Below are 26,994 nucleotides of genomic sequence, written 5' to 3'. Positions count from 1 at the left end.
TCATTTGACAACCCTGGTTGTACTCTTGAGTCTCTGTGAGCCCCACCAAATGTAAATAAAGAAAACACGTTGGCAGACTTACTCTCAGAACAGACCCAAGTTACACATTTTTATCCCCATCTTATAGAGAAGGAAACTGAAGCTCAGAGAAATTGAGTGACCTGCCCACAGTCTTAGAGTCATTTCATGGATTATTGAAGCTTGTTCAATGTTCCCTTCCCCAACTGACTGTAACATAACAAGAGCAGAGCCCCCATCCGCTGCGGCCATAGGAGTGTGCCCCACCTCAGACTCAGGAGGCCAGGTCAGCGTGGCAGAATCGCTGACCAACCAACCCACTGGCTGCTAACTCTTGGAACCAGACTGCCCAATCCCAGGCTCAGCACCCTCCTCTCCACCACACTGTCTGCTTCCCGTCTGCCTTGGCTTCCTGTCCACCGTGGGCTTAGCCTCTTTCCTGCCTCCCACATCCATCATTTAACTTTCAAGTTTAACAGATAATTAAAGCTGGGCTAACACTTGGTTGCCTTTGGAACTAGACTTTTAGGACTGGAAGAAACCTGAGCGGAGTGTTGATTCTGGTCTGACCAAGTCATTTTACGGTGAACGAACTCAGTCACACAGCTGGTTAACAGCAAGGTCTGGACTCCACAGTGGACCAACATTTCTCATATACCTTCAAAATGTCCTGTAAGGTGTTCACTGGGTCACTTTGTTAATTGACAGACCCGAATAGTAAATTTTAATTTGGTTTTCTCATAAAACAAAACTGATTGATACATTTGGATACAGACCTGGTGAGGCTTTAACACATAACCACCATTTGGCCCCAGGAATAGAGCGTGACAGCGGTCCTACCTGCCGGTGGATCCAGCAGTCCTCAGGCTTTTCCCTGTCCACCTGCAGCACTCTCCCTGGGCGTCTCATGCATCATGAGACCCCAACCATGAAGGGACCCAAATAGCCATAGCAATAGCTAACATGCATTGAGCACTCCCGGAGCCCCAAACCAACGGCCACCTGCAGAGGAGGAATCTCAAGCACAGGGAGATAATATAAATTCCCCAAGGTCACAACTAGTAGCGCTGGGCTGGCCCCAAGTTCCCTGGCTCTGCATTAGGCCCCTTTACTAGGACAATATGGTCTGTAAAGCCCAGCTCTGGTTCAGAGTTCTCCCTCCCCAGCTCCACATCCCAATGACTAAGTCCCTCCTGCCCTCACCCCCAGGCTTTCCCATAACCAACTCAAAACTGAACTCAGCTCCTTGTCCCCAAACATGGAGGTTGCCTGGCACAGCATCAGTCGTGGCTGGTCCTCCCCTCCTCTCCTCACCCATCACATCCTACGTTTTATTCCTAAATGGCCACAGTTTTCCCAGTGCTCTTGGCATGGCCCGGCCTGAGATCCCTAACCCACTTGGCCCACACATATCACCACAAGATTTCTCCAGGTGAGTCTGATTGCTTGCCATCAGCCTGCTCACCTCTCTTGGTGGCTCACCTTGCTAGCATGTTCTAGGGTAAGCAGATTTGGTATTGGCTGCAAGACCCAGTTCCCAGATCAGGCTGTCCTGTTTCCCGAGGCTCTGCTCTGACAACTCTCTTCCTTCTGCTTAGAACCCCCTCCCCACCTCACTCCTCCCACAGAGCTGGTCACTTCCTTCTTGGCTCCCACACTGTCCCTTAAATTCACATTCCCCAAGCATTTTTTCTAGATTATAGTTGTTTACTTTTCTGTTTCCTCCTAGTCAGCAGCAGCTATTTTCTGACATTTGGAGCTACATAGTATATAGAACAGATAAAGAACTCACTAGTTACAGGTGGACAGGTGGAGTGAAGGGAGGAACAAGTGGCATTGTGATCCTTGATGTGATGTGTCCACTTGACTAGGCCAAGAGATGCCCAGATAGCTGGTAAAACTGTATTTCTGGGGGCTGGGATTGTGGCTCATTGGTAGAGCACCTGCCTAGTGTGTGTAAGGCACTAGGTTCGATCCTCAGCACCACATAAAAATAAATAAATTAATAAAGGCATCATGTCCAACTACAACTAAGAAAAAAAAAAAAAAACTTTATTTCTGGGTGTGCCTGCGGGGGGTCCTTCTGCAAGAGGTTGGCATTTGAACTGGGGAACTGAGAAAAGCTGATAGTCCTCCCACGGGCTGGTAGACATCATCCAATCCTCTGACAGCTGGAGTAGAACAAAAAAGCAGAGGAAGAAAGAATTCTCTCCCTTCTCTTTAGGGGGTATCCATTTTCTCCCACCTCGAGACATCAGAGCTCTTTTGGACTTGCCCTGAATCACACCACCAGCTTTCCTGGATCTCCAGCTTGTACCTCTGGGCCTCCATGATTGTTTAAGTCAATTCCCATGGTAAATCCCCTCTTAGAGATCTATGTTTCTCCTCCTGGGTGTGTTTACCTGGAGAATCCTAATATATGCATAAAAACTTGCCAATCAAGGTTAGCTCCGTACACATCAAACGGGTTCACTCCTGGGGGGCTTCAGCCCTGCCTAACTATCTGCAGTCACCCCTGTGTGAGTTCTTTGCTGTGCCCATGGCAACCCCTCCTGGACCAACTCCACCCTCTGCCTCCCAGCCCCACCCCATGGCAGCCTCCACTGAGCCCAGGACATGGGTTCCTCCCCCAACCTGCCCATCCATCTCATCTAAAGGGGCTCCTTTAGCCAAATTGGGAAAAATAATTGAAATCTGCCTGTTCAGAGTGAGGCAGGAGGGCCCCAACAGTCCTAGAGGGAGCCACAAACAGTTTGCTCTCTCTCATGAGAGAGCAATATTAAAAAATATTTGTGGAGTGAAAGCATGAAGGTACTATAAATATTTACACTTGAGATTCAATCAGTCTCTGAAAGAAAAGGTTTGTAAGGCCAAAGCAAAGCATCAGGAATTCCAGACATGCTACGTTGGCAGATTCCAGAAGGCCACATTCTCAGCAACTCGAGCCTGAGTTCCTTGTCTGGATTTCTCTGGACCCTGCTGACCACCACTTAGAAGACCCATCACCCCTGCTTCTTCCAGGTTTGAAGGTGGAGGTGAGCGCCCTAGTGTGGGGAAGGGGCCTGCAGTCAGCTGTCCATAAGCCCAGGAGACACCCGCCACTCCCCTGCCAGCCACCCAGGAATAATGGCAGCCTGGGATGAGCTCCCATAATTCACTGGGAGTGTGGGGCTGGGTGTAGACCCTGCTTAAATACCAGGCTTCCCGCTGTTACCTAGGGGAGGGCCCCAAGGTTTTTTCCCCTCCAGACCTTCCCTTGATGCCCTTTCATATTCCTTCTTTCCCCTCCCTGCCTTCCTTCTTTCCTTCCCTCCTTCCTTCCTCCCCCCTCCTCTTTCTTTCTTCTTTTTGTTTTCTAAATTGTCCTCCTCGAATTCACACTGTTAAGAAATAGATGTGTGAATTGAGCTGGAATATCATGGAGAAGTGATTTTTTTTTTTTTTTGAAACAAATGCAGCTGTCCCTCTTTCAGACACAAGTTTACCATTTATGGTCTTGAAAATAATCTATGTTGCTAAATTATACATGTTCCCTGAAAGAACTTTAGAGAACTTAGAGAACAATTCCCAACAACAGCCTCCCGTGGAGGGGAGCACTGTTGCCATTTGTGCAGGTGCGGTGGGCTTTGTTTCTGAATATGTGTTTCAGCTTTCCAATTCGCTCTAGTACTATAATAGACTTCTGGACCCTGGTAACCTTTGGTTTTGCTCTTTTTGCAATATATTGTGGGTGATTTGTTTATTGATTATTTTGAGTTGTTTTTCATTTTGTTTAAAACGCCAATTAATATTTTGTGCACATATTGTTTTGATAAACAAAATTATTTTCTGAAGAAAAACCTTCGGCAGCAGGGTTACTACATGGAAACATAAGTGCAGATTGAAGGCTTTGGGTCCACGTTGCCAAACTGCCCTGCAGAAATGTTGAGCCCAGTGCAGAAATGCCACGTGTTTCCAAACATTTCTCACCAGTTCTCTGTTTTGTTGTTCCTTTGCCTCATTTCCAAATTGATACACAACCCAGAGGACAAAAGGATGAACAAAATCCTTCAGCTGCTGGGCATAGTGGTGCAGCCTGTAATCACAGCAGGGAAGGCTGAGACGGGAGGAATGGGAGTTCAAAGCTAGCTTCAGCCATTTAGTGAGATCCTGTGTCTAAATAAAACACAAAAAGGGCTGGGGATGTGGCTCAGTGGTCAAGTGCCCCTGAGTTCAATCCCTGGTACCAAAAAAGAAAAAGAAAAAAAAAAAATCCTTCAGCTGACTGCTGGTAGCTCAAGGTATTTACTCTCAGAGTTTCCTTGAGTTCTTGACAATGGGAGAGAGGCCTGCTTCTCATCAACCAAGTCAGGAGCCTACCCAACCTGTCAGAGCGTCTGAGCCCAGTGGTTTTTCTGGAGGCAAATCCCGTATGGTCTCAGGCAAAGCAGACCAGTGTCTCCACCATTTCCTTCCGTATCTGATGGGCCAGAATGATCCTGAGCTCCAGCAACTTGACTTCCTCTACTGATCTGCCTGGGATGATTCTGCTGCAGGCTCAGCAGGGACCAGTCTCAGGTGTGTCACTTCCCTGGTGACCATGGCCTTTGCAATCAGATCAGGGGAGGATGCTGAGGAATGACCGTGCAGAAGTTCATGGCCGGGTTCAGTGGCTACATCGAGAATCCACACTTTGAACTCACTGATCTCTAATCGTCACTTGGCATCTCCTTCAGTAACAATGGCAGGCAACAAACCTTTGCAATGTCATCAGTTTCTGTGACTTTATTATTGGTAAAAATCATAGCTACTTTCAGATCTGTTATGATTGTGGCTGGTATTTTAAAAAGTCCTTAAGCTCATCGCTGGTTTGAAATTACAGTGATCATTGAGGCTTGCTAACAAATCTTGTTATTAGTGTGGTAATACATGAGCATACCTATGACCATAGATAATTTTAAAAAATATTCTGATAATTGTATTTTAGCATAAACATTTTCTTTGTGATCCCATATACATTTAAAACTTTCTTCTGAGAGGGGTTCTTCAGACTTTACCAGCTGCCAAAGGAGTCCAAGGTGCGTGCACGTGCACGTGCACATACTCACAAACACACATACAAAAGATTAAAACCTTGGAAAAGAAAGCTAAATTATTTGGGGCTTTGCAGATGAGCCAAACCTTCTGGGTTTTGGTTTTGGTATTGAGGATTAAACTTGGGGGTACTGCTCTACCACTGAGCTATATCTCCAATCTTTTACTTTTTATTTTGAGACAGGGTGTCACTAAATTGCTTAGGGCCTCCCTCAGTCACAGAGGCTGGCCCCAAACTTGTGATCCTCCTGAATCAGCCTCCTGAGTCACTGGGATTACAAGTATGTGCCACCACACTAGACACAAAAGTTCTGTTTTCTAATCCCAGGGTTAAAAAGGTTTCCCTAAAGGTTTTAGAATAGAGATTATTTTGAATATTTTCTCATCTCCGTTTCTGTGTATTCAATCATTCATTCGATAGTTATTTAACAAACAAAAAAAAAAATGACACACCAAGGCAGCCTCATAAGACAATCATTGACTCTGCCAAGTGACAAAAGAGGGTTGAGTGGAACAGAGGAGCCACGGCTCCAAGAAACCAGAGCAATTGCAAATTCAGCTACTCATTGCTTTGAATCCAGATCTGCTCCCTCGCTGAAGTATGAAATTCCATCAGAATAATTAATGCTTTTCCCCATAGAGCTCCCGTCACTCTGTGACTCCCAATCTGCTCTGGCAAAATCCTCCTCATCCTATCTTGGATGCCTCTTCCCAGCTGGAGCTAATCCCAGTCCCCCACCCTCCCTCATAGATTTTAGCACTGTCACTTTTTTTTTTTTAAAGAGAGAGAGAGAGAGAGAGAGAATTTTTTAATATTTATTTTTTAGTTTTCGGCAGACACAGCATCTTTGTATGTGGTGCTGAGGATCGAACCCGGGCCGCACGCATGCCAGGCGAGCGCGCTACCGCTTGAGCCACATCCCCAGCCCCAGCACTGTCACTTTTGATTTGCTGCCGCTGGGATCCTGAGCTCTCATGCTGGGTTGTGGGGGGGATCTTGCCCATCCTGTGGCCCAGTGGGTCCTGGAGCTCTTCCTCCGCTTCTGAGCTGAGTGACTTAGGCAACTGGATTCCCTTTCTGTTGGCAGAGACTGTAATACGTGCTCGCTCCACCAAGACCTCTTTCTGGAGCTTTCTCCCATGTTTTCCACCCTGCAGCCCCAGGCCAGAGCCGCTGATCCAGGGCTTTGCTTCCCGAGCTGCTACTCACAGCCCCTCCTGGCCCACCTGTCCAGGCCTGGCGTCCCTGCTCCCTGTGCTGACATGTCCTCTGCTGCTTAGTTCTGCTCATCTTTTCATGCCTGGTTCAAGAGGCTTCCCACACTTCAGGCAGAAATACCTCTTTCTTCTTTCCTTCCTTTCTTTTTTGTAGGATATCTGGGATTGAACTCAGGTGCACGTGGTCACTGAGCCACATCCCCAGCCTTATTTTGTATTTTATTTAGAGACAGCGTCTCACTGAGAGAAATACCCCTTACTTTCTTCTTGCCCCATGGTATACTTGATTCCAACAGCTATCTTTCTTCACTGGCCAGAAGTTCTTTAAAGGCAGGTACTGGCTGGGCGTGGTGGCACATGCCTATAATCCCAGTGGTTCGGGAGGCTGAGGCAGGAGGATCTCGAGTTCTGGGGATGTGGCTCACTGACCAAGCACACCTGGGTTCAAAACCTGGTACAAAAAAAAAAAAAAGTCAGGTTCTGAGCCATATTCATATTTGTGGCATCAGCGCTTTGAAGTATTGTTGGCTGAATGAAGAAGTGGAGGAATGAGCGAAGGAAGGGGTGACTGGATACCTTTCCTTTCTTCTCCCCAGCTCTTTCCTTTCTCTTCTAATCAGTTCTGGGTCCAGGGCTGGCATGGACACTGACTTTGATCATGAATTAGTGACTTCATCCCCCGGGATTCAGGCTTCCCTCTCTGTAGGAAGAGATGGAACTAGAGTCTGCTTAGTGGCCTTCTCTTGTTCCTAGTGATGTGATTCTCTTGTGAGACTCGGAAGGTGTCCCTATTTGCTGGGACAGAAGTCTCCTGAGCCACACTCTTCGTCCCACTTAGCCACCCAGCACCCACCCCTGTATCTAGCTGGTGACTTGGCCCTCTCAATCCCACAACTTTCACGTCTCTAAATCCCATCCCACCTCCTTCTCTAGACCACTGCTGAAATCCAGGCCTCCATTTTCTCCCATTCGAGTCACTGATTATCTTCAGGACAGCCCAGAGGTCAGACCTGTTCTCCCAGCCCCCTGCTTTTTGGGAGGAGGAGGCAGAGGCATCTACAGATACTGCAAGGCTACTGGGAGGTCTGGATTTGCTATTGGAATCAAAAGTCCTTGAGTTCAAATACTTCCTTCTTCAGATCTTGTGTGTGATTCTCTTTTCTGATTTTCTCAGACTCCCTCCCAGACTTTGCCATCTGAACTTCCTGGGCAGGTCCCCACTTCCCTATTCACAGAGGCCAAGCTGATGAGGAGGAGGAGGAACGTCCAGTTTCCCAGCACCCGCAAGCCCATGTGTGTGGGCCCCGCCTTTGCTTCCTTGCCTTTGCTCTGAGAAGCTGCCAGTTCCTCCACCTGTGCTGTGGCTCCGGGTTCTTCTTGCTTCCTTGGGGACTGCCAGTTTTTATCTCTATGATCGATAAACATGTGCAGTGTCTCCTATCTTTAACCCTGCCCCCACCCCCTGTCCAGTTGTTCTCTTTTTCTCTTATAGCTGGCTTCTTTAGAATGTTGAATTCTCCTAACTCTCCCCGCCCATTCACTGTTCAGCCCCTTAGGTTTCTGCTCCAACTCATCTGAGCTCATCACATTTTCTGCTCCATGACCTCGGCACACACGCTCCTCAAGCGCGTCACCACGCTACCTGCCCGCTTCTCCTGGACATCTGTGGCTCCTGGGGCTGGCCTCTCCAGGCCATGACTGTCCTTGGCTGGTTCACTGCTCCGGCCAGCTTTGCCAGGGTTCCATCCTTGGCCTCTCCTGCTGGGCTGTACTTGTCCTGAGCCATGCATCTATCCTGGGGCTTCCCCGCCATGTACAGTCATATGTTGCAGGGACATTCTGAGAACAGAGAAAGGATCTCTCTATTCATTGGGAATCCTCTAGTTTGCAAGTCACAGCAAATCTACCAAGTTAAACCAGCTCAGAGACAAGAGCCACGTCCAGGACTTAGATCTCAGAAGACCGTAGGGATCAAATGATGTCACACGGTTCCATAGCTCAGCCCACAAAAATTGCTTTCAGTGCGGTTCCTGCAACGTCTCCCAGCTTTCTGCTCATGACTGCTCACTTTCACTTTCATGTTCCAACTGGCAATCCCAACAGAAGAGGGGACAGAAAGAGACTGGGGTCAGATCCTGAGTAACATGACTGAAGTTCACCCTGACTTGACTAGGCTGGGTCACTGTGGCCAAGTGCGTGTTAATCAGGGCCATTTCTGTTACCACACGGGTTTCCTAAAGGCAGGAGGGAGAAGGAACACTGGCAGTGACAGCATGTGGAACCGTAATACCTCTCTGTTTCACTCATCTTTTTTCACAGCTGTGACTGAAAGACCTGACCAGAACAATTTTAGAGCAGGAAAAGTTTATTTGGAGCTCAGGGTTTCAGAGGTCTCAATCCACAGAAGTCTGGCTCCATTTCTTGGGTGAGGCAGAACATCATGGCAGAAAAGAGTGGCAGAGGGAAGCAGCTCACATGATGATCAGAAGGGAGAGAGAGAGAGAGAGAGGAGAGAGAGAGAGAGAGAGAGAGACCACTCACCAAATACAAAACATATACCCCAAAGTCATTTCCCCAATGACCCACCTCCTCCAGCCACACCCTACCTGCCTTCAGTCACCACTCAGTTAATCCCATCAGGGGATTAATTCACTGTTGGGGTTAAGGTTCTCATAACCCATTATTTCTCCTCTGAATCTTCTTGCATTGTCTCACACATGAGCTTTTGGGGGACACCTCATATCCAAACCATAACACTCTCCCCAAATAAGCACAAGCTGAGACCAGAAATTCCCCTGTAAAGCTGTGTCTCTTCCTTCCCTCAGTCACCGACTTCTCAGATACTCATTCCTCCTTCCTCTGTTCCCCAAATATTTCGCTGTACCGTGTCCCTCATGTATTATAGTTATTCGTAATATATCTGCCTTGGCCGCTAGACAGGGCACCTCAAAAGCAGAAGTAAACTGCTTTCAGTTTTCACCCGTAACACCCAAGTGATTCCCTAAGCTTGGCACATTGTGGGTGCTTGGTAAGTGTGGCCAGTGTCACAAATGAATAAACAGTAGTATTGTCTATAGAAACATTTAACTGGGTTTTCTGGGTCAAGTGGCTGTGATGTGGGAATAGGGAATGTAATTGTGTCGTCTGTGCTGTGGCTTTGTCTGGTACCCTGCTGGACAGAGAGAAGACGTACAATCTACCCTCATGCAGGATCTTCATCTGTGGATATTCTGACTCAATTTGAACCCACTCTTCCCTTTTTAGTTTCTTCAAGGACACAGAATTCTCTGGCCAAGTGACTCGCTAGCCTGGCGGGAGCTTGGGGCAGGATCCTGCCTATTGCTGTTTGCTGGAAGGGATGGGATTCACGTGCCAGCCCAGAATGGTGTCTCCATGTTCACTCCCTTTGGTGAGTGTGGAGACATGAAATTAGCTGGTTTTTGGAAAACAAGCTCAATGGCTACCTGGGCCAGGTATGGAACTGGATGAGAGGCGCGTGCTGGCAACTGTCAGTGTGGAGCCGTTGCAAGTGTGGTGGGGCTGCCGCAGCTGGATTGCCAAGCCTGGTCAAGGTGAGTGAGCAGCAGTCATGACTCAGCAGCTGCTGACTGGAGGGGATACAGACTCTGGGATGCTAGGACTTGGAACAGTACTCCAGTTTCAGAAGGGACAGCACTAAGTCACTCTTTGAGAAAACATGTCTCTGACCAGTGGGCCTGGCGTGGCTTGAGGAGTACCAGACTGTGCCTCTGATCTCACCTGAAACTTTGCCAGTGGCATGTCTCAAAGTGAGCTACATTTTACAACCCAAGCAGGCTTAGTCTTGTTGGGAAAAGTATAAACGGCAGCCGCACTCCAGAGAAAAACCCCAACATGGCGCCTAAGGACCTCTTCTTCCTACCTTCCTCTTTTCTGCAGTGGCGCGAAAAGTTCCCGCCCGTGGGAACTCTCCCGTGGGCGCCGATTTCAAATCTTGATGGCGGGGAACCTTAGCCCCAATAAGAACTAATTCCTGGGCTCCGGAGCTGATATCTGGAAGAACTTGCCAATAAACGGGTGGCCTGCCATTTATCTAAGCCCTGCCATCTCCCCTTAGTTCTATATAAGCACACAGCCTTTTGCAATAAAATTGGAATTCTCCCCGCGAAGTGTCTTTGCGTGGGAAATTCTTTCAAGTCTCACTATATGGAAGAGTTTTTTTCTAAACACTTAGGAAAATAATTCGTACCACATAGTTGTTTTCAACAACTATGCCCCAAACTATTCTTCCCATGAGTGGTTTTATAGTTTCTTCAAAGTCACTGTCAAGATTTACCTTTTTCATGTAGCTATTCATCTATTTACTGCACCCTGGCTCTGATATGCTCAATTTATGTTAATCTGTTGTTATATTGTTTCACGTATTCCCCATGTTTATGTACCAGTAAAGATGACAAGACTCAAAAATGCATGCCTAAAACATAATATGAATTTGCTTCTGGCTCTTGTATATCAGTCCAGAGTACATGCAGGTTGGGGAAATGGGGGAGGGGCTCTGTTCCAGTCAGTCATTCAGGGACCCAGGCTGATAAAGCTGTGACATCTTCCAACATGTGATTTTCAAAGTGGTTGCAGTTGTCTCCACCCAGCTGACTGGAGGGGAAAGAGAATGGAGGATTGCCCATGGGAAGTTTTTATGAACCAGGCCTGGAAATGAGAGGGCAGGATTTCTGCCCATCTTCCATTGGCTAGAATTTAATCACGTGGGCTCACCCAGCTGCAAGGGAATCTGGGAAATGCAATCTGTGTGCCCAGGAAGAGGAGAATAATTTTTGGTAAATGCCGGCCAGTCTCTGCCAGTGGATCAAAATAAATATTTCAGGGGCTGAGCTTGTAACTCAATGGTACAGCGCTTGCCTAGCATGGGCTAGGCACTGGGTTCCAGCCTCAGCACCACAAAAAATATACTAAAATTAATAAATATTTCATCTTCTTGTCCTGACAGAACAAACTCCCTGTCTCAGGCAACAATCCGAAGCCCCATCCAACTTCTACACCAGGTCCAATTCTATACATGAGGCACAGGTATGGATGGGCTCCCCAAGGTTTGGAGATCTATGAACCGAGACGAATTATCTTCCTTTCCACTGACAATGCACAGTGGTGGGCACAGTAATTGCAGTGAAACTCCTTGGGAAGTGTGAGAGACATGCAGTAGGCCCCAGGCCGTGGCAGCTATGACGTCTTGCCAGGCAAGCACTGAGAAGGCTCCTTTAGCTTGGCAGTGGAGGATTTCTCTGATTTCATCCTGATTATTCTCTCTGCTAAGAAATCCCTGGCACATTGTTCTCCAAAGTTCCAGGCTCCCAGCTCTGTGGGAGAAGCTCTTCTTGTTCAGTATCTCCCCATGGCCACATATGAAAACGGTGTTGGGGAGAACTCTCTCTTTTGGAGTTGGACAGCTTTAGTGCTTCACCCACTTCCAGCTCCTGCAACTGTGGAAGCCTAAGTGTCATCTGAAAATTCCAACAAGGTTTTGTTTTATTATTTAAGGCTCCATTGGCTTGTGTTTTCGTTGGTCGTAAAAGTTCCTTGAACACTTACTAGGCTTCTCCCTTATTTGTTTACAGTCAATTCACTGTGTCAGTACTAGGATGTAAAATATTTCCCTTCCCATGCCTATTTTATCTTTTTGTTCGTCTCTCTCCCCTACCTCATCAGCTGGATGATCACTTAAAGGTCACCTGATGGCATGAATTGTCCAATCTTTGCTGAAGGGATGGAGCACTTTGCTTAATCAGAAAGACTTAATGAACATTTACTGATTTTTAGTCTTACTTCCAACTCTTTGGGGTTTGAAGCAGTAAGCTTTTCCAATACTGCACAGTCCCAAATTCCCACATCTTTTATTCCCTTTCTACTTACAAACTAATTCCTTTCTGAGTTCATCTTTTTCTTGAAAAACATAGAAGGGGTAAATAGTGAGTTTCTTGGCAAACAGGGAGGAGCAATAGGTCCCTCGCCCTGGCCTGTCAGAGCTACACAGTGACAAGTTACATGGTGGGGTTAGCCTTCTAAGTTCTCACAGATGAGAGTTTTTATAAAATGCTTTTTCCACTTCACAGTACGGATCTCAATGTCTTTGGCTTCCAATAGTTTCATCACCGCCCACCACCCAACCATTGTCAGTGTCACAGTGGCTTAAGTTTTTTGACAGTAGCACCCACCTTCAGGGCATTTAGAATCACTGAAGCAGATGATTCTAAAATGCCTAATGGTGGGAGCACCCTTGCTCATGGAACAGGGTTGCCTGATTCCAGGATAGTGGGGAAGGGCACCCTACTCCAGTCATTCTGGGACTCAGCTGACAAGGGCTCTGTTACTTCTGAGGTCACTTCATCCTCATCTGCCTGGTTCCAGGGTCTTGGGGAAGGAGAAGAGGCACAGCAGATCACCGAGTGTGGTTTTCATATGGGCCAACTCGGGATGGGTCACTTCAGTACTCACTAAACCATGGTTACACTTCACCCCATGGTGGGTGGGAGCTATAACTGTGTCCAAGTAGAAGAGGAAATGGGATCCAGGGTGGCCAACTTTGTCCAGTTTGCCTAGGACTTTCCTGGAGTAGGCACCAAAAGTCCTGGGCAAACTGGTGGAGTTGGTCACCCTAAAAGCCTCCATTGTATTCTTGGTCCTTGGAAAGTCACTGAGTCTTCCACTTTCTTGGTCACCTGGTCTACAGTGACTGCAAACCACATATTAGGGCATTAATTGAATGTGATTAGGAAGCAATGGGACACATTATTTTAATTGAAATATATGTTGTCCCTGGAAATTGGGGTGTGTGTGTGAGATGCAGCCTTGGGGTATCACATCAACTGTCTCTGCCCCTGAGTCAACTATAAAATGTAATGGCAGGGCCAGAGTACCATGAGGAAATGTGACCTATTCAGCGAAACTCTTAGAATTCAGAAATGTTCTGCCAAAGGGCTCACCTGAGAAGGAACAGTGCAGGGATGGCTCAGATATTATATCACATAAGGCAAATTTTGCTGGAAAACGAAACAAAAATGACCTCATTTGTCCTGCAGGCAGCTGCGTAGCTGTCCCTGAGGCCTGCTCCCTCTACTTATCTCCAACACGTAGAAGGTATTCAGTAAATATTCTCTGAACAGACTAACACGTAGCTCACCAGCTAAAGCTGTGTCCACTTTCTCTAATCCAAAAGATTTTTCAGATTTGTTTTGTTTTGAGGTGAAAGGTGAGCTGCCACTTTAGGCAGAAGCTTGTTTCTTACAGATAGAAGGAAGATGGAAAGCAGGGGTGGAAATTTGTGACCTGTGGGCTGATCGGCTTAGGAGGTGTGCTTTTATTTGGTCTGCACAATGTTCAGAAGACAGTTATTTCCAGACAGAACCCTGAATTTCTACATCTTGAAAATTGAATGTTCTGGCAACAGGATGGTTGAATTCCCACACGGCAGCTGGATGGAACTGAGTGGCAGCTGAACCCATCAGAACGAGCACTCCCCTCCTCAGTTGCCAGTCACTGTACCTTCTGTGTCTTACCTCACTCACTCACTCGGGGCTTTCTTGTCATATCTGGTAGACACTGGAGTCTGAAATAACTGGTTTAGCACGCTGATCTACCTTGGAATATCGTAGCAATTTTGCACATTTTTAGAGGCTCCTGAGTCTTCCAGTAGCTACTGATAGGATTCGATAACTGATCCTATAATTTCAGGCCTGCCTGGCATTCCATAGCACTATTTTATGTAGAACTTTTCTCCATTAAGAATTAATAATTTAAGACATATTTTCTTCACCGTTTACTTACTTCCACCAACATTATTTTCAAACATGGACAGTTCCCAGTTAATCCCTTCTCTAATGCACATCAATCAAACAGCTGTCATTTGGCATCATTTCTTAGATACAGAAGAAATGGTGCATTCTGCCCACATTCTCCAAGGAACATTTTCTTCCTGTGCACATTTTCATAATAAAGTTTAAACAGCCACTACTATCATCAAATGCTAAATCAAAAAGCTCTCAGAAAAATCAAGCTGCAATAGCTTTACTCCTAAGAAAAATATAAAATTAAATACATAGCTGGACACACCTGTAATCCCAGCTACTCGGGAGGCTGAGGCAAGAGGATCACAACTCAGTGAGACCTTGTTTCAAAATAAGTTGTTTTTTTTTTTTTTTTTAAACTGGGATGTAGTTCAGGGGGGGAGAGCACTGTCCCAGCAGCAAGGCCCTGGGTTCACTTCCAGTACACACACACACACACACAGAGCCATGTACACACAACTATGAACAAGAGAATGAATAACTCAAAAGCAACAGCTGACACTGTTTGGAGGGTTGCTTTGAACCCATTTCTGTGCTTTCAACCTTCTGATATTTGCCTTACGAAACTCCTATGGAGACGGAAGGTCCCCATTTGAGGCATGAGGCCACAGATGCCAACAAGTAACTTGCCCATGGTCACTTAATTAGTAACAGACAAAACTAGTATTAAAACCAAATTAATTTGGTCTAAGAAATTAAATGAACAAACACACACATCACACATACACCCTCCTCCCAAAGTTAGAATAAAATCAAGTCACAGTGGAAAGCAGAAGTTCAAAGCATATAGGACAGGATGTAATCTGATCCAGTCCTTTTACAGAGGAGAAATCAGGCCTGAGGGGTTCTGAACCTCCTCCTGCCCGCAGAGTCTCTTAGCTCCCGGTGCTTGTTCCTCCCGACACCAGTGCAGGTACCCTGCGGCACATTTCAAACCCTGTTACCTAAGAGGGAGAGGAAACTTCATTTTCTCTGGCTCTGTTTCTAATTCTGCCACTATTGCTGTCTGAATGGAGCTGAAGTTAACATCTAAAAGCAGTCATGTTGTCAGGCCCCGCAGCTTCAATTACTTGTTTTACACATTTTATACACGTAAGGACCAGCGGTGTCTGTATTTAAATTCATTTTCATTTCTAATTTTAGTTATAATTAACTTTTATACATTTCTTGCATAATTTAAAAACTGATTCTGGCATGGCATATTCATCACAAAATGAAGAGTAAATTTTTGCTCTTAAAATATGCAAAAAAAAAAAAAAAAAAGCAGTTACTGAACATAGCTAATTTGAAACAGAATACAGACATTCATTAAAATCATGTAAAATTCCTTGGCTTTTCCTTCATTGAAAGGCGGTCTGTCCTGCTGCAATTAATGATGTCATGAACACCCACTGCCCTCCAGCATTCCATTCTCCTTAGAAATCTTTCCTGCCCCACAGAACATAAATATGATACAATCAATTATATAAAACCTACAGGCTAATAAGGCCTAGTTAGGTCTGTAGTAGCAAAACACCTTTTTTGAGTATGATTAAATATGTCAATCACCTAAAATACATATAATAAATGAAAGGCACCTATGGGAACATCTTTCAATTTTAATAATTAATTCTGACTTCACATACAGTATTTGGCTACCAAAATTTCAACGGAGTTTTATTTCTTCTGTGGGGAGGAAGGAACTGGGTATTGAACACAGGGGTACTCTACCACTGAGTTACAACCCCAGTACTTTTTATTTTTTTTGATTTTAGAGACAGGGTCGCACTAAGTTAACCAGGCTGGCCTCGAACTTGTGATCCTCCTGCCTTAGCCTTCCAAGCAGCTGGCATTACAGTTGTACACCACTGTGCTCAGGTTCAGAGTTTCACATATTTAATAGAAGGACTGAAAGGATTCTTCAGTAATGGAGAAGAGATTGAGCTTTTCCAAATCCTCCACAATTTCCACATACAATGTTAGGAAATTTCATTTAAAAACATAAAAGATGAAATGGCTACTCACTACAGTTTTCCTTTTTGAATAAAATATAATTACTACCTAAGTATCCCTTAATTTAAGTCAAAATTATCTGATCTTCAAATTAATATGACACAAGATTTTTGTGAGTCCTCTTCAAGTTCCCCAAACATCTCTGGGCAACGGCCAGCAGGCTATGATGGGCAGCTAGTTCACTGCTTCAATACTTCCATTTTCTAACTCACGCATGCCATCTGAGCCTTTTCAGGAGTCTCATGACCCACTTACCTGTCAATCTCCTACAAATGGAGAAGTGACAGATTCAGAAAGTTAAGTCCTTGTCCTACGAGCACTTTATAGAGTTTGTGCATGCTCTGATTCCCATATGGCAAAGGGCTGTTGCTAAGGTCCTCAGGCAGATTATAGACAATTAGCTTTAGGATTCCAGTGTATTTTTAAATTTTGACTTATTTTACATTCTTATAGAATCAGCTGGGAAGGACTCCCTTGATCATCAGGTCCTACTTAAAATAGAGTTCAGGCAACCCCTGGAAATCAGGTCTTTTGCTTGGACAAAATAAATTATTGCCCCAGAAGCTAGAAGCTCAGAGCACCCTACAAGAGACATCCCAACCCAAGGTGAAGAGTCCTTAAAGTGAAAATCAGATATCTCTAAGTTTCATTTTTTTTTATCTTAAAGATGTTTACTCGATTAAAAACAGAATAAGGCTTATTTCCCATCTGGTTCAGTAAACATTGGAAGATGAAGATATTCATGAATTCCAGAATTTTAAAGCCATAGGAAAATTTAAGACGTTTATCTTGCAATCCTTTTCATCAGCCCACAGGGGTGAAGTGACTTGTCCAAGACATGCTAGAGTTGGAAGAACTGTGCCATCTTCTCCACTGTCTCTTCTCTTACTAGCCCAACAATGCCGTGTCGAGTTCCTTCCACATCACACTCCTACTTTGTCCAGCAGTTCTACTCCCTGTCAGGATTTTACTAGCCAAATTGCTTAGCTTAACCTGCAAACAGTTGTGGAAATACCTGCAATTATGTTCACACTGTAATATGGAAACACTTGTTTATCAACATTTTATATGCTTTATTGAAAGTTGACAAGAACAACAGTTAAATACAGTGACACCTTACAACTGTGTAGAGAACATGCACAGGAACATTTGCATATAGCTACTATACAGGTGATATGCAGAAACCCCTACTGGGAACTCCAATTTATTAGCTAAAACTGATCATTTTTCAAAGTCATCAACCTGCTCAATCCAAAGACTTCAATGAACAAGGATTTACTTCAAAATATTCAGCAGCTAGATTTCTGATTACACAAAGTGACTAACTGTGCCAAATTCTTAAAATTTCTTCAGGTGTGGTTTTTGTCATGTAGCAGTTTTATGTAGGTCTCTATATAAAAGACAATCCACACCTCTTTAGACAGCCAAAGAAACACCTAAATTTCAATCTGTACAACCTAAACAGTAGTTCCAGTCCTCTAATGTACAAAATAGTTACACTACATACACAAATATACAATAAGCAAAACAACCTTCATAGTAAGATAGCCTAGGTCCCAGCTACCTGTCACCGTTTTATCACTAATAGTTTTGTGTCATCCGCTGTTTAATAAAAGAGGCACAGTACTATTTTTTTTATAGGTTTTGGTGACAGTCGTCAGTGTGTACAATGAACTGCATTCCCCCTCCTTTTAGTCTTTTTCTTGCCTCCCTTTCAAGTTCCTCATGGGGAGGAGAGGAGAGTACAAAGTCCAGTGAGGAGCTCCATTGCTTCCTAACCCCATGGAGTACACTACCAGCAGCAGAACTCCTGGAAGTGGGGTGGGCAGCAAGAAGGGATGGAAAGGCACACAGCTCCTCAGCATCAATTAACCATTCCTCAGATTATCTGCCAAGCTGCACAGGGTACAATCCATGCTAATTCTCTGTAACCTTTAATTCACCCAACTAATAAATTTCTTCAAGCCAAAAGCAAATGAGTGTTTAATACTGGAAAAAAAAAAAAGAGATAATGGCATATGTCAGTCTCACATCTCTTTTGCAGCGAGCAATGAAATGGGTGACTGTGGAGGCAGACTCTCCCTAGTACATCTTCCTGGTGTGTTCAGTTCAGACAGCAGCAGCAGCCAGTTCTGCGCGGGCATAGGAGGCTACGCGGTTGGTCCTGAGCCCTGGGACGCTGGCTGAGCAGGGGGCTGTGTGGTCCCCTGTGGCTGCGTGGTGGCAGGAGGGGAGCCAGTCTGCAGCTGGGCCTGAAACTGAGCGAGCTGCTCAGGACTGGCCAGTGTCTTCAGCAGATTGTTTTCCTGCTCCAGCTGGGAATTTTTCTCTATTAGTTCTTTGATTTGCTCTTTGAGGACCTCCACTTCCTCTCTAACTGCATACATCAAATGGCTTTTCACCAGATCCTAAAAGAAAAAGGGGGAGAAAAAGGGTTTAATCTACTATTTCCTAGACTCTGAATTTCTAAAGCATTATTTTGCAAAGCTCTCTAGGCCTAATCTTTCACATATTTTGCCTTTGAAGTTCAATAAACCAGACTTAGGGAAATCTGAATACAACCACAAGTGCACAGTACTTAAGTTTAAAGTATAAGTGATCAGGCCTTCCAAAATTCTATGGTTCCTCTGCAGGGGTTAGCAGGGACGCATACAGTCGGGTTCCTATTTGCGATGGCAAAATGCACTTGGGCTCCTACACTGGGCGCTGAGTTCCTGGAGCCAGGCCTCCGGGATGTTCAGGCCCGCAGCTTAGTGGCTGTTTCCCCGCCCCCAAGTCCCTCCCCAGCCTTCCAGAGCCGCCTCCCTCAGCACCGGCTGCAGCCAGTTCCTACAGAGCATGTTGCCGCATTTTCTTCTCTCCACCCCAGGCCCCCCTCTTTTCGTGATTAAGCTGACATCACAGAAACCTGGGCAGACGTCGCAGCCAATGGGAGCCCGAGTTATTTATAGCTCCGAATTAAAGGTTCGGAGTTTGCCTAGCAACAGTGGGCAGAGAATCCCGTGAGAAGAGCCACAGGCGCTGCTCCAATAACAAAGAACGGCCAAGGCGGAAATAAAAAATAGGAGAAATCCAAGCGCAGGCTGAGAAAACAAAACTTTTCTCCCATTCTCCTTCATTCTGCAATAGCATGCATTGCTGGGGATCCATTTGTGCACGGTCTAGAAGGCTCTTCACTGAGATCCCCACTTCTGGGGCCCTCCCCACTCCAGGCTCCCTAGTAAAATTTTAGGATTCCTAGTGAAGCCACATCCTTAAAGATGTGCCCAGGACCAACGGAAGGAGATGCTGAGCCAGCGTTTTCCTAGCAAAAGGGGACACCCTAAAAAAATCCTAAGGTTGTATGAAATCAGTCCAGGAGAGAACATTTAATACCCTGAGGGCCTTTTCGTCCATGGCAGCCATGGTATGTGGCCCCACGCTGGCAGAATAGAGATAGCAGCAGCTTTTCTGAATGTATGAAGAACAATCTACATCATCTAGTCCTAAGGGATGCACTGGTTCCACCCCAAGACATCTCGCTTTCTGTGCTGTGCCCACGTTTAATACAAATGATTTTTAATCAGTACATACCATAGCTTGCTCGATTTTGTTGTCGATAGCTACCACACTTGCACCAGAGGAGCTGAAAAAAGAGGATAAAAGAGATCATCAAAAACAAATGGAATTTACCTTAAGCATCCAAGATAAAAGACGGATCTCTCAATTCTGTGATGTTATTAACATCATATTTTGAACGTTCTCAAACGCTATGAAATTTATCACCCTCCAGAAAATACAGCCACTCTCTTACTAACGACTATCCAGGCATTTCCCTATTTTACTCAGCCACAAAGGGCTAAATTACATAATGTGGGAAAGCCTGTTCTCTTGACCAGACCTGCGAAAATAACGCTATTCTGAACATTTCAAAAAGCAATATCCATGTCACAGTAATCTCTCAAGCTACGGACAAAGGAATTTGCCCGGCTATCTTTTACCTGCATTATTACAAATACCTCTCGAGTAAATTTTAAAAAACTACTCCAGCCAACATTTACCTATTGTCAAGTCTCACAGAGGCGTTTTCAGTCCCCAGCAAAGATGACAAGAAAGAAATTGAGAAATGTCTCAGTTGGTAAACTCCTAGATCCATCGCCACTGGTCTACACCATTGGGATTTCATGCAATTGCAGCCAAAAACACCCTCGTGGAAAAAAATATAAAAAAGAGGGAACAGCAGCAGCCTTGCTTGTGCTAGATAAAGTCTTCTAGTTTTCTACAGCCCAAGGAGAGAGAAAACAGCAGCGCCAGTTTAAAGAAACCCGGCTTCTGGGGCTTGGAGAACCGGGCAGATTCAGATCCCAGCGCTACGCGAAGCCTCAGGACCGGCAGCGCGGCTCCACTCGGCTCTAGACCGGGTCTCCCGGTCTAAGTGCAACATATATTCAGCACACAGAAGCGCCGATTGGCCAGTTCCTGGTCGGACCGCCCCTCCGCTCTTCCCCGCCCGCCCAGTTCCCTGGGCTGCCTCCCCCGCCTGCACTCCAGCTCAGCTCCTCGGGTGGGCTGGCCGAGCAGTTCTGGGAGCAGCTGGGGCGCGGGCCGCGGAGGCCCCCACGGCCTGGGAATGCCTGGACACGGCATGGACAGAAAGTGTCTAGGTCCCTGAAGACACGATCGATGCCCCGCACTGCTTACGTTTAAGGGGAGTCAGACCCCGGTCCCCGGAGTGGCCGGTCCCGGCGACTGCTCAACCGACAACGCTTCCTATTTGCAACAAGAACCGTCTGATCTACTGGGCATGCCCAGTCCCACCAGTAAAGACTTGCAGGAGCTGGAGCATCTCGATTTCAATTATCTGGTTCTTACAGGCAGCAGTAATGGGATGATTTTATAGAGGGTTTTATTTATAATAATAATAACCCTACTGCAAGAATATTTTTTAAATGCCAATAAAATTACATTTGCTTTTTGAATAATAGTACCTTCACACGAATTTATCCGTTACTTTTAGAAACTAACACTACATTTTCTGTGCTGGGCAAAAAAAATTGGGTCAAAGGAAACCATAGAATGAAATCCAGGGTATCTTCCCCAAATGTCCCCAGAGCCATCAGCCTTGAAATCATATCTCCCCAACAGCACCAGGAATTAAATATACCTTTTTCCATTTATAACTAGAAAAGTCAGTCCATGGGTTGGATCCTAAAGAGATCCATTTTCAGCAAGTCACTAAGGCAAGTTTTGAGGTTAAGCGGCAATTCTTCCAAGACTCAATCTTATTAGACTGAAATAGTCCAGTACCCTTCAAAGCACACAACTCCTTGGAGGTAGTCTGCCCATTTTCAGTGTCCAGAATCAGTCAAAAGGAGCATATGATGGTGATTAAAAAATAGTTAAGTAGCCAAGGAGTACTGCAGGCTCACCCTATGGTCACACTGAACAAATAATTCACTTTGCCAAACCCAAATCAAGAGATCTGGGTGTAAAATGCAACCTGTGACAAAATTATCTCTATTAATTTAAAATATCTGCAAGGATGCATCAGTTAAGATTACAATTAGTATACTGTAGATCTAAGAAGTTTGCTTATTAACACAATATAAACTTGTTCGCAGTACATTTGAGAAGGGAACATTAACCTCTACAATACTGCCCTCTCATGGCATAATACTATAAAAACAGAAAGGGGGCGGGGACCCACTACAAAGTATTTGGGATCTAATTCATAGGCAAGTTGCATCATCAAAAATAATTGCAACATAAAATCTGACCACAGAATGTAAATATATATTACACACACACACACACACACACACACACACACACACACACACTTCTTTCAAACAAGCATTCTCCCTCATGGAGCATCCTTTCCTAAAATTTCCATCACAGTCTTTTGGAGAAGCTTTAAAGCTGACCTAAGTCTGGCAGAGGGACATTTAGTTTTTAAAACTGTCTAAAGCAATTAGAAACCAAATATGGTGAATTCAGTAGATGAAGAGGAGGATAAAACTTTTGGGGGGTTAAAAACTAAGTGTATCTATAAGACAGTAAGATACATTTTTATTATAAGGTTCATGTTAGGCTTTGATTTTGAATAAAACATTTACTAGCATATCTATAATTTATAAAAATTAACTATTATATATTTTTAAAGAAGGCACCCATTTTCAGTAAAAGGAAACAATACGTAGAAACTCAAAACCTATAATAATTTGGAAAACAAGCATATAGTCCCTATGTCTACAAATGCTAAACAGAACTATTATTTACTACATGATAGCTTCTATACTTTGAAAGTTAAAGTTATAACTAAAACTATCTGTGATAAGATCCATTTACATAATCCAACTGAATACCAACTTCAAAGGAAAAGCTATAAAAGAACTTTAAAAATCTTCTACATTCACATAAAGAAATGAACTTAAAACTCTCAGCTGGAGTTTAAAAATATTACTGAATTAACTGAATTTTATTTAATCAAGTTGTTCTTGAACATAAGCAGAAATCAGTTAACTATGTTTTTATTTCAGTCATTTCAATTAAGCAACAGAAGCAAATACAAACATATCCCTCCTGAGGGACATTTTGGTCATCTCTAATACTTTCTATTTCAAATAAAATGCAAGAAACATCTTTGTATATTCATTCGAGAGAGGGGAGGGAGAAGGAGGGAAAAGAACATGTACATTTCTGCAGAATTTGCTAAGCCAAAGGATATGCAACAAAAAGAATGATTAGAAATTTAATTTTTTCAAACCTTTCATATAAACATGCTACTTTTTTTTGAAACTGGATTTTTACCTGAAAGCTGAAAAGACATAATTTGGAAAAGAAGGCAAAGGAAATGGATGAAAGGTTCGTGGAGGAAAACCACTGAATCAGAAATATCTGGGGCACAAATGGCTAGAATTACATTCAAAGTTCTTCTGTTTGTCTGACAAAACACCTATGAGTCTTGTGTCAGAGCTCATCGAAGACTTGCTGATAGGACAGAGAAAATACCACAAGCCTCCAGAAGGAAGCTATAAAGGTGTGGACCATACAAGTCAGCTTTAGGCCCTGGGCAGAGATCAAGAGCTCTCACTCCCCTGAGTATTCTGAAACACAGGGAACAGACTGGATACTGGCGATTGGGATGTTTTGTTATTGTCTACTTTGGAGCCTTTTTGCACGGATTCCTATTCAACCACCTCTGCATCTTGGTATAAAGATATTTGTGTCCAACTAAGAAATAAATATTAAGAAAAAAAAAAAACATGGGGAAACCGTAGAAGAGGAGCAGAGGCAGGGCCTGTACTGTATTTCTGAGTAACTAAATCTGATTTGACATGGTCAATATTAGTAAGGAGGGGGGGGGTCCATCACCACTCAACAAGGATAATCTCTTTCTCCCCATCCAAAATTCCTTGTAAATCTGAAATGACTGCCAAGGAAGCAGGTAAGACACATGGCCCTGCAACTGACCAAATCACTGTTGTCTAGGGACTCCCAGGTCACCTCCACTTTCCTAGTTTACTCTCATTAGGCACTGAAAGCAGGGTTATTGGGTTTAGCAAACCGCAGGATTCCCTGCTAAAGAAAATGTGGTATATATATGTACAAGAAAATATACTCAGCCATAAAAAATAAAATCCTATCATTTGCAACAACATGGATGGCTTTCAAGATTTTATTAATTAAAATAGGCCAGACACAGAAAGACAAATACCACATGGTCTCATTCATAGGTGGAATCTAAAAAGGTTGATCTCATTAAAGCAGAGTAGAAAGTAGTTTACCAGGGACTGGGAAGGTCATATGGGGTGCAGGGGAGGGAGAGGGTGAAATGAGAAGATGTTGGTCAAAGGTATATAATTACAGATGGAAGAAATAAGTTTAAGAGATCTGCTGTACAACATGATGGCTAGAGTTAATGATAATATATTGTATATTTTAAAAATGCAAAGAGTGGATGTTTAGTATTTTCATCACAAGAATGTAACTATATGAAATAATACATCTGCTAATTAGCTAGACTTAACTATTCTACAATATACATATATTTCAAGACATAATACTATATACAGTGAATACATACAATTTTATCTGTGAATTTAAGAAATATTTAAAATATTTAAAAACTGAAATGTATTAAGAATAAATCTGATTAACAGACAATGAATAATGCTTTAGTGTTGATTCCCCTCCACAAACATAACAAGAAATAATGCCAAAGAAATCAAAAAAAGGGAAAAGCTGTTAAACTCAACCATATTTTAAATTTCCTTGTTTTGATAAAGGTTAGAAAGTGGAAAAAATCTTCAAAAAAAAAAAAATAGAACAACAAAAGGAAAATAATGAGAGAATTGTGAGATAAAAGAGAAGAAACTTTAAGGATGACTGTACATCCAACACCAAAACGGTATTAGTTCCAAAATTAGAGGGAAGGGAAATCATTTAGAAATTAAAAGAAATCATTTAAAAATTTTTCCAGAACTAAAGGGCACAAAAGTCCAGTTTAAATGAGATGATTAAGTGCCCACCACTATAAATGAAAAAAGCCTTATAGCAAAAGCACATCATGAAATTTCAGCTCATTAGGATAGAGAAAAATTCCTGAAAGCTTACAAATGGAAAAAAAAAATAAGTTACAAACACAAGAACTACCATCAGAATGGGTTTGATGGCTTTCAGAAAACAACAGAGAAAAATACCTTAAAATTTTGAGAGAAAAAGGTTTTTAAAAAAAATATCTAGAATTCCATCATTTGAGTGCAAAGGTAGAGTAAAAGCATTTTTAGATGTTTCACGCACAATGGAGGAGAGCAAACCAAGAAAATAAGAATGCTTAAGAAATGGGAACCAAAGGATCAACACTGAGAAGAAAGAAGGGGAAAGAGAGGGAAACTACAGGTGACAAGGCCAAGCAAGCCCAAGCAGCAGTGGGCCTGTGCCTGGTCAGAAGGGTGAGGGACAGCTGAGGGATCGAAGGAGCCGGGCAGTGCCCATGGGTATGTGACAGGGCTAATGGAACCACTGGATAGGTTCAAAGACAGTTTTTCAGAAAACAAAGCAAAAAAAAACACAAAACAAATACTCAAATAAAATTTATGTGACTGTATTTTTAGATGTTTAAATTGATTTAACTTTAAGAAGTTAAATTTATTGGGAATAATATAAGGGTAAATAATATTACACAAAAACGTGGAAGTAAATAAGGAGGAAAAAATAAATAATTAAAAGTGGCTACATCTGAAACAGACTTGGGAGGAGTGGATAAAGGAAACTCTTAATTTTCTTCTATTCATTCTATTTGATACTTACATATGTACCGTATTGCCTGGATTAAATAAAACACTTTAAAGCAACAGAAGGATTCACAGACACACAGAGAGGGACCTGCAGGAGATGCCCCACCCTTCTGGCCTTCCACAGAGTACTACCCCAGACTAGGAAAATAATCCCCCAAAAGAAGGAGGCCGAACAATTTTCAGAAATCTCACAGGGTGGGGAAGAGGAAGGGCTACCACAACCCTTAGTTTAAAAAACTTGTAAATACAGACATCCAATACTCAGAAGGGTAGTGGGGGAGCTTAGTCCTAGGCTGAAGGGGAGATTTGATCCTGTGGAAAGTAGTTTAAAGGAAGCCTTGAACACATCAAACTATTTTCAAGTAATTTATATTGTCCCCAAACAAAGCCCAAGTATATTTAATAAAATAAAATCTCTACCATCCAATTATTCATAGTATCTGACACCCAATAAAAGGTACCAGACACAGAAAGGAACAAGTAGGGAAGTATGACTCATAATGAGAAAAACAATTAATCAAAATGACCCAGATATGACAGAGATGACAGAATTTGTAGACAAGGATTTTAAAGCAGCTGCTTTGACTATATTTTGACTATATTTTCCAGACTATATGTTCCAGAAGGTAGTTGAGACATTAGCATACTAAAGACAGGCATGAAAATGCAAATTAATCAAAATGGAAAATACAATGCTTAAGAATAAAATACACTTTATATAGGATTCTAGCAGCAGAATAAATAGGGCAGAAGCATTACTGATATATTAACAATATAAAGTATTCAAAATAAACGTAAAAACAATTGGAAAAAGAAGAATGAAACAAAAAGGAACAAAGCATCAATTGTGGGACAGTTTCAAGAAACCAAATATATCTGTGGTAAACTCCCTAAAGACTAGAGGAGGGAAAGGAAGAAGAGATAGTTTAAGAAATAATGGCAATTTATCCCAAATTTATTAAAAACAATAACTCACATATGTAAGAATTAAATAAATCCCAAAGCAAGAGAATCATGAAGAAAATTACAGCAAGCATGTGGCCCAAATTGCTTAAAACAGTGATAGAGAGAATCTTGGAAACAGAGAACTATGTTACATACAGAGCAACAAAAATAAGAATGATAGTGGACTTCAGGCTGGAAACAGTGCTAGAGAGAAGAAGGAACAGAACCATCTTTATAGAAAGAAAAAAAGACAAACTTGTCAATCTACAATTATATGCCTAGTAAAGAATCTTTAAAAATTTTTAAGGCAAAATACTTTTTCAGACATACAAAGGCTACAAAAATTTTTCACAGACAGACTTGCATACAAGAAAGTTTAAAGTAAGTTGTTCAATAGGAAGAAAATGATACCAGATGAAAATCTAGATCTACACAAAAGAATGAGGAGTGTCTGAAATGACTATCACATAGTTAAATATAAAACCTTTCCACCCATTACTTTTAAAATCTCTTTTAACAGATAACTGACTGTTTAAAGGAGAAAAAAATAACAATGTATAGAATGAACTATTAAATATGTAGAAATAAAATGTCTGATGAAAAACACAATAAAGGGGCTGGGGTTGTGGCTCAGT

At 43.2% G+C, this 26,994-nt stretch overlaps 1 protein-coding gene and 2 long non-coding RNA genes across 5 annotated transcripts in view; 1 reads left to right on the top strand and 2 right to left on the bottom strand.

The window, feature by feature from the left end:
* Positions 1 to 1,600, bottom strand: part of LOC125616164 — a 37,192-nt gene extending 35,592 nt beyond the window's left edge. The window contains exon 1 of the long non-coding RNA XR_007346812.1: positions 1,501 to 1,600. This is a non-coding gene — a long non-coding RNA (uncharacterized LOC125616164). The remainder of the gene's footprint in view (positions 1 to 1,500) is intronic.
* Positions 1,601 to 2,899: 1,299 nt separating this feature from the next.
* On the top strand, positions 2,900 to 10,773 carry LOC125616163. The gene is made up of 2 exons (XR_007346811.1): positions 2,900 to 3,053; positions 9,574 to 10,773. It is a non-coding gene; the product is annotated as an uncharacterized LOC125616163 (long non-coding RNA).
* Positions 10,774 to 17,188: 6,415 nt separating this feature from the next.
* The window catches only part of Tsc22d1 (TSC22 domain family member 1), a 114,303-nt gene continuing 104,497 nt past the window's right edge, over positions 17,189 to 26,994 (bottom strand). For 2 of the 3 annotated variants that reach the window (XM_048800946.1, XM_048800950.1), the window contains 2 exons: positions 19,710 to 19,761; positions 17,189 to 18,544 (listed from right to left, as the gene is read on the bottom strand). In XM_048800946.1, the coding sequence (XP_048656903.1) occupies positions 18,287 to 18,544; positions 19,710 to 19,761 (310 nt within the window). In that variant the 3' untranslated portion in view covers positions 17,189 to 18,286. Of the gene's footprint in view, positions 18,545 to 19,709; positions 19,762 to 20,176; positions 20,552 to 26,994 lie in introns of those variants that run through there. The other variant, XM_015484317.2, reaches the window with a different exon arrangement.

This window comes from Marmota marmota, unplaced genomic scaffold (genome assembly GCF_001458135.2).
Source record: "Marmota marmota marmota unplaced genomic scaffold, marMar, whole genome shotgun sequence".
NCBI lineage: Eukaryota > Metazoa > Chordata > Mammalia > Rodentia > Sciuridae > Marmota > Marmota marmota.
Note: the sequence above shows the minus strand (reverse complement) of the source record. Positions and strands in the feature narration are given on the sequence as shown.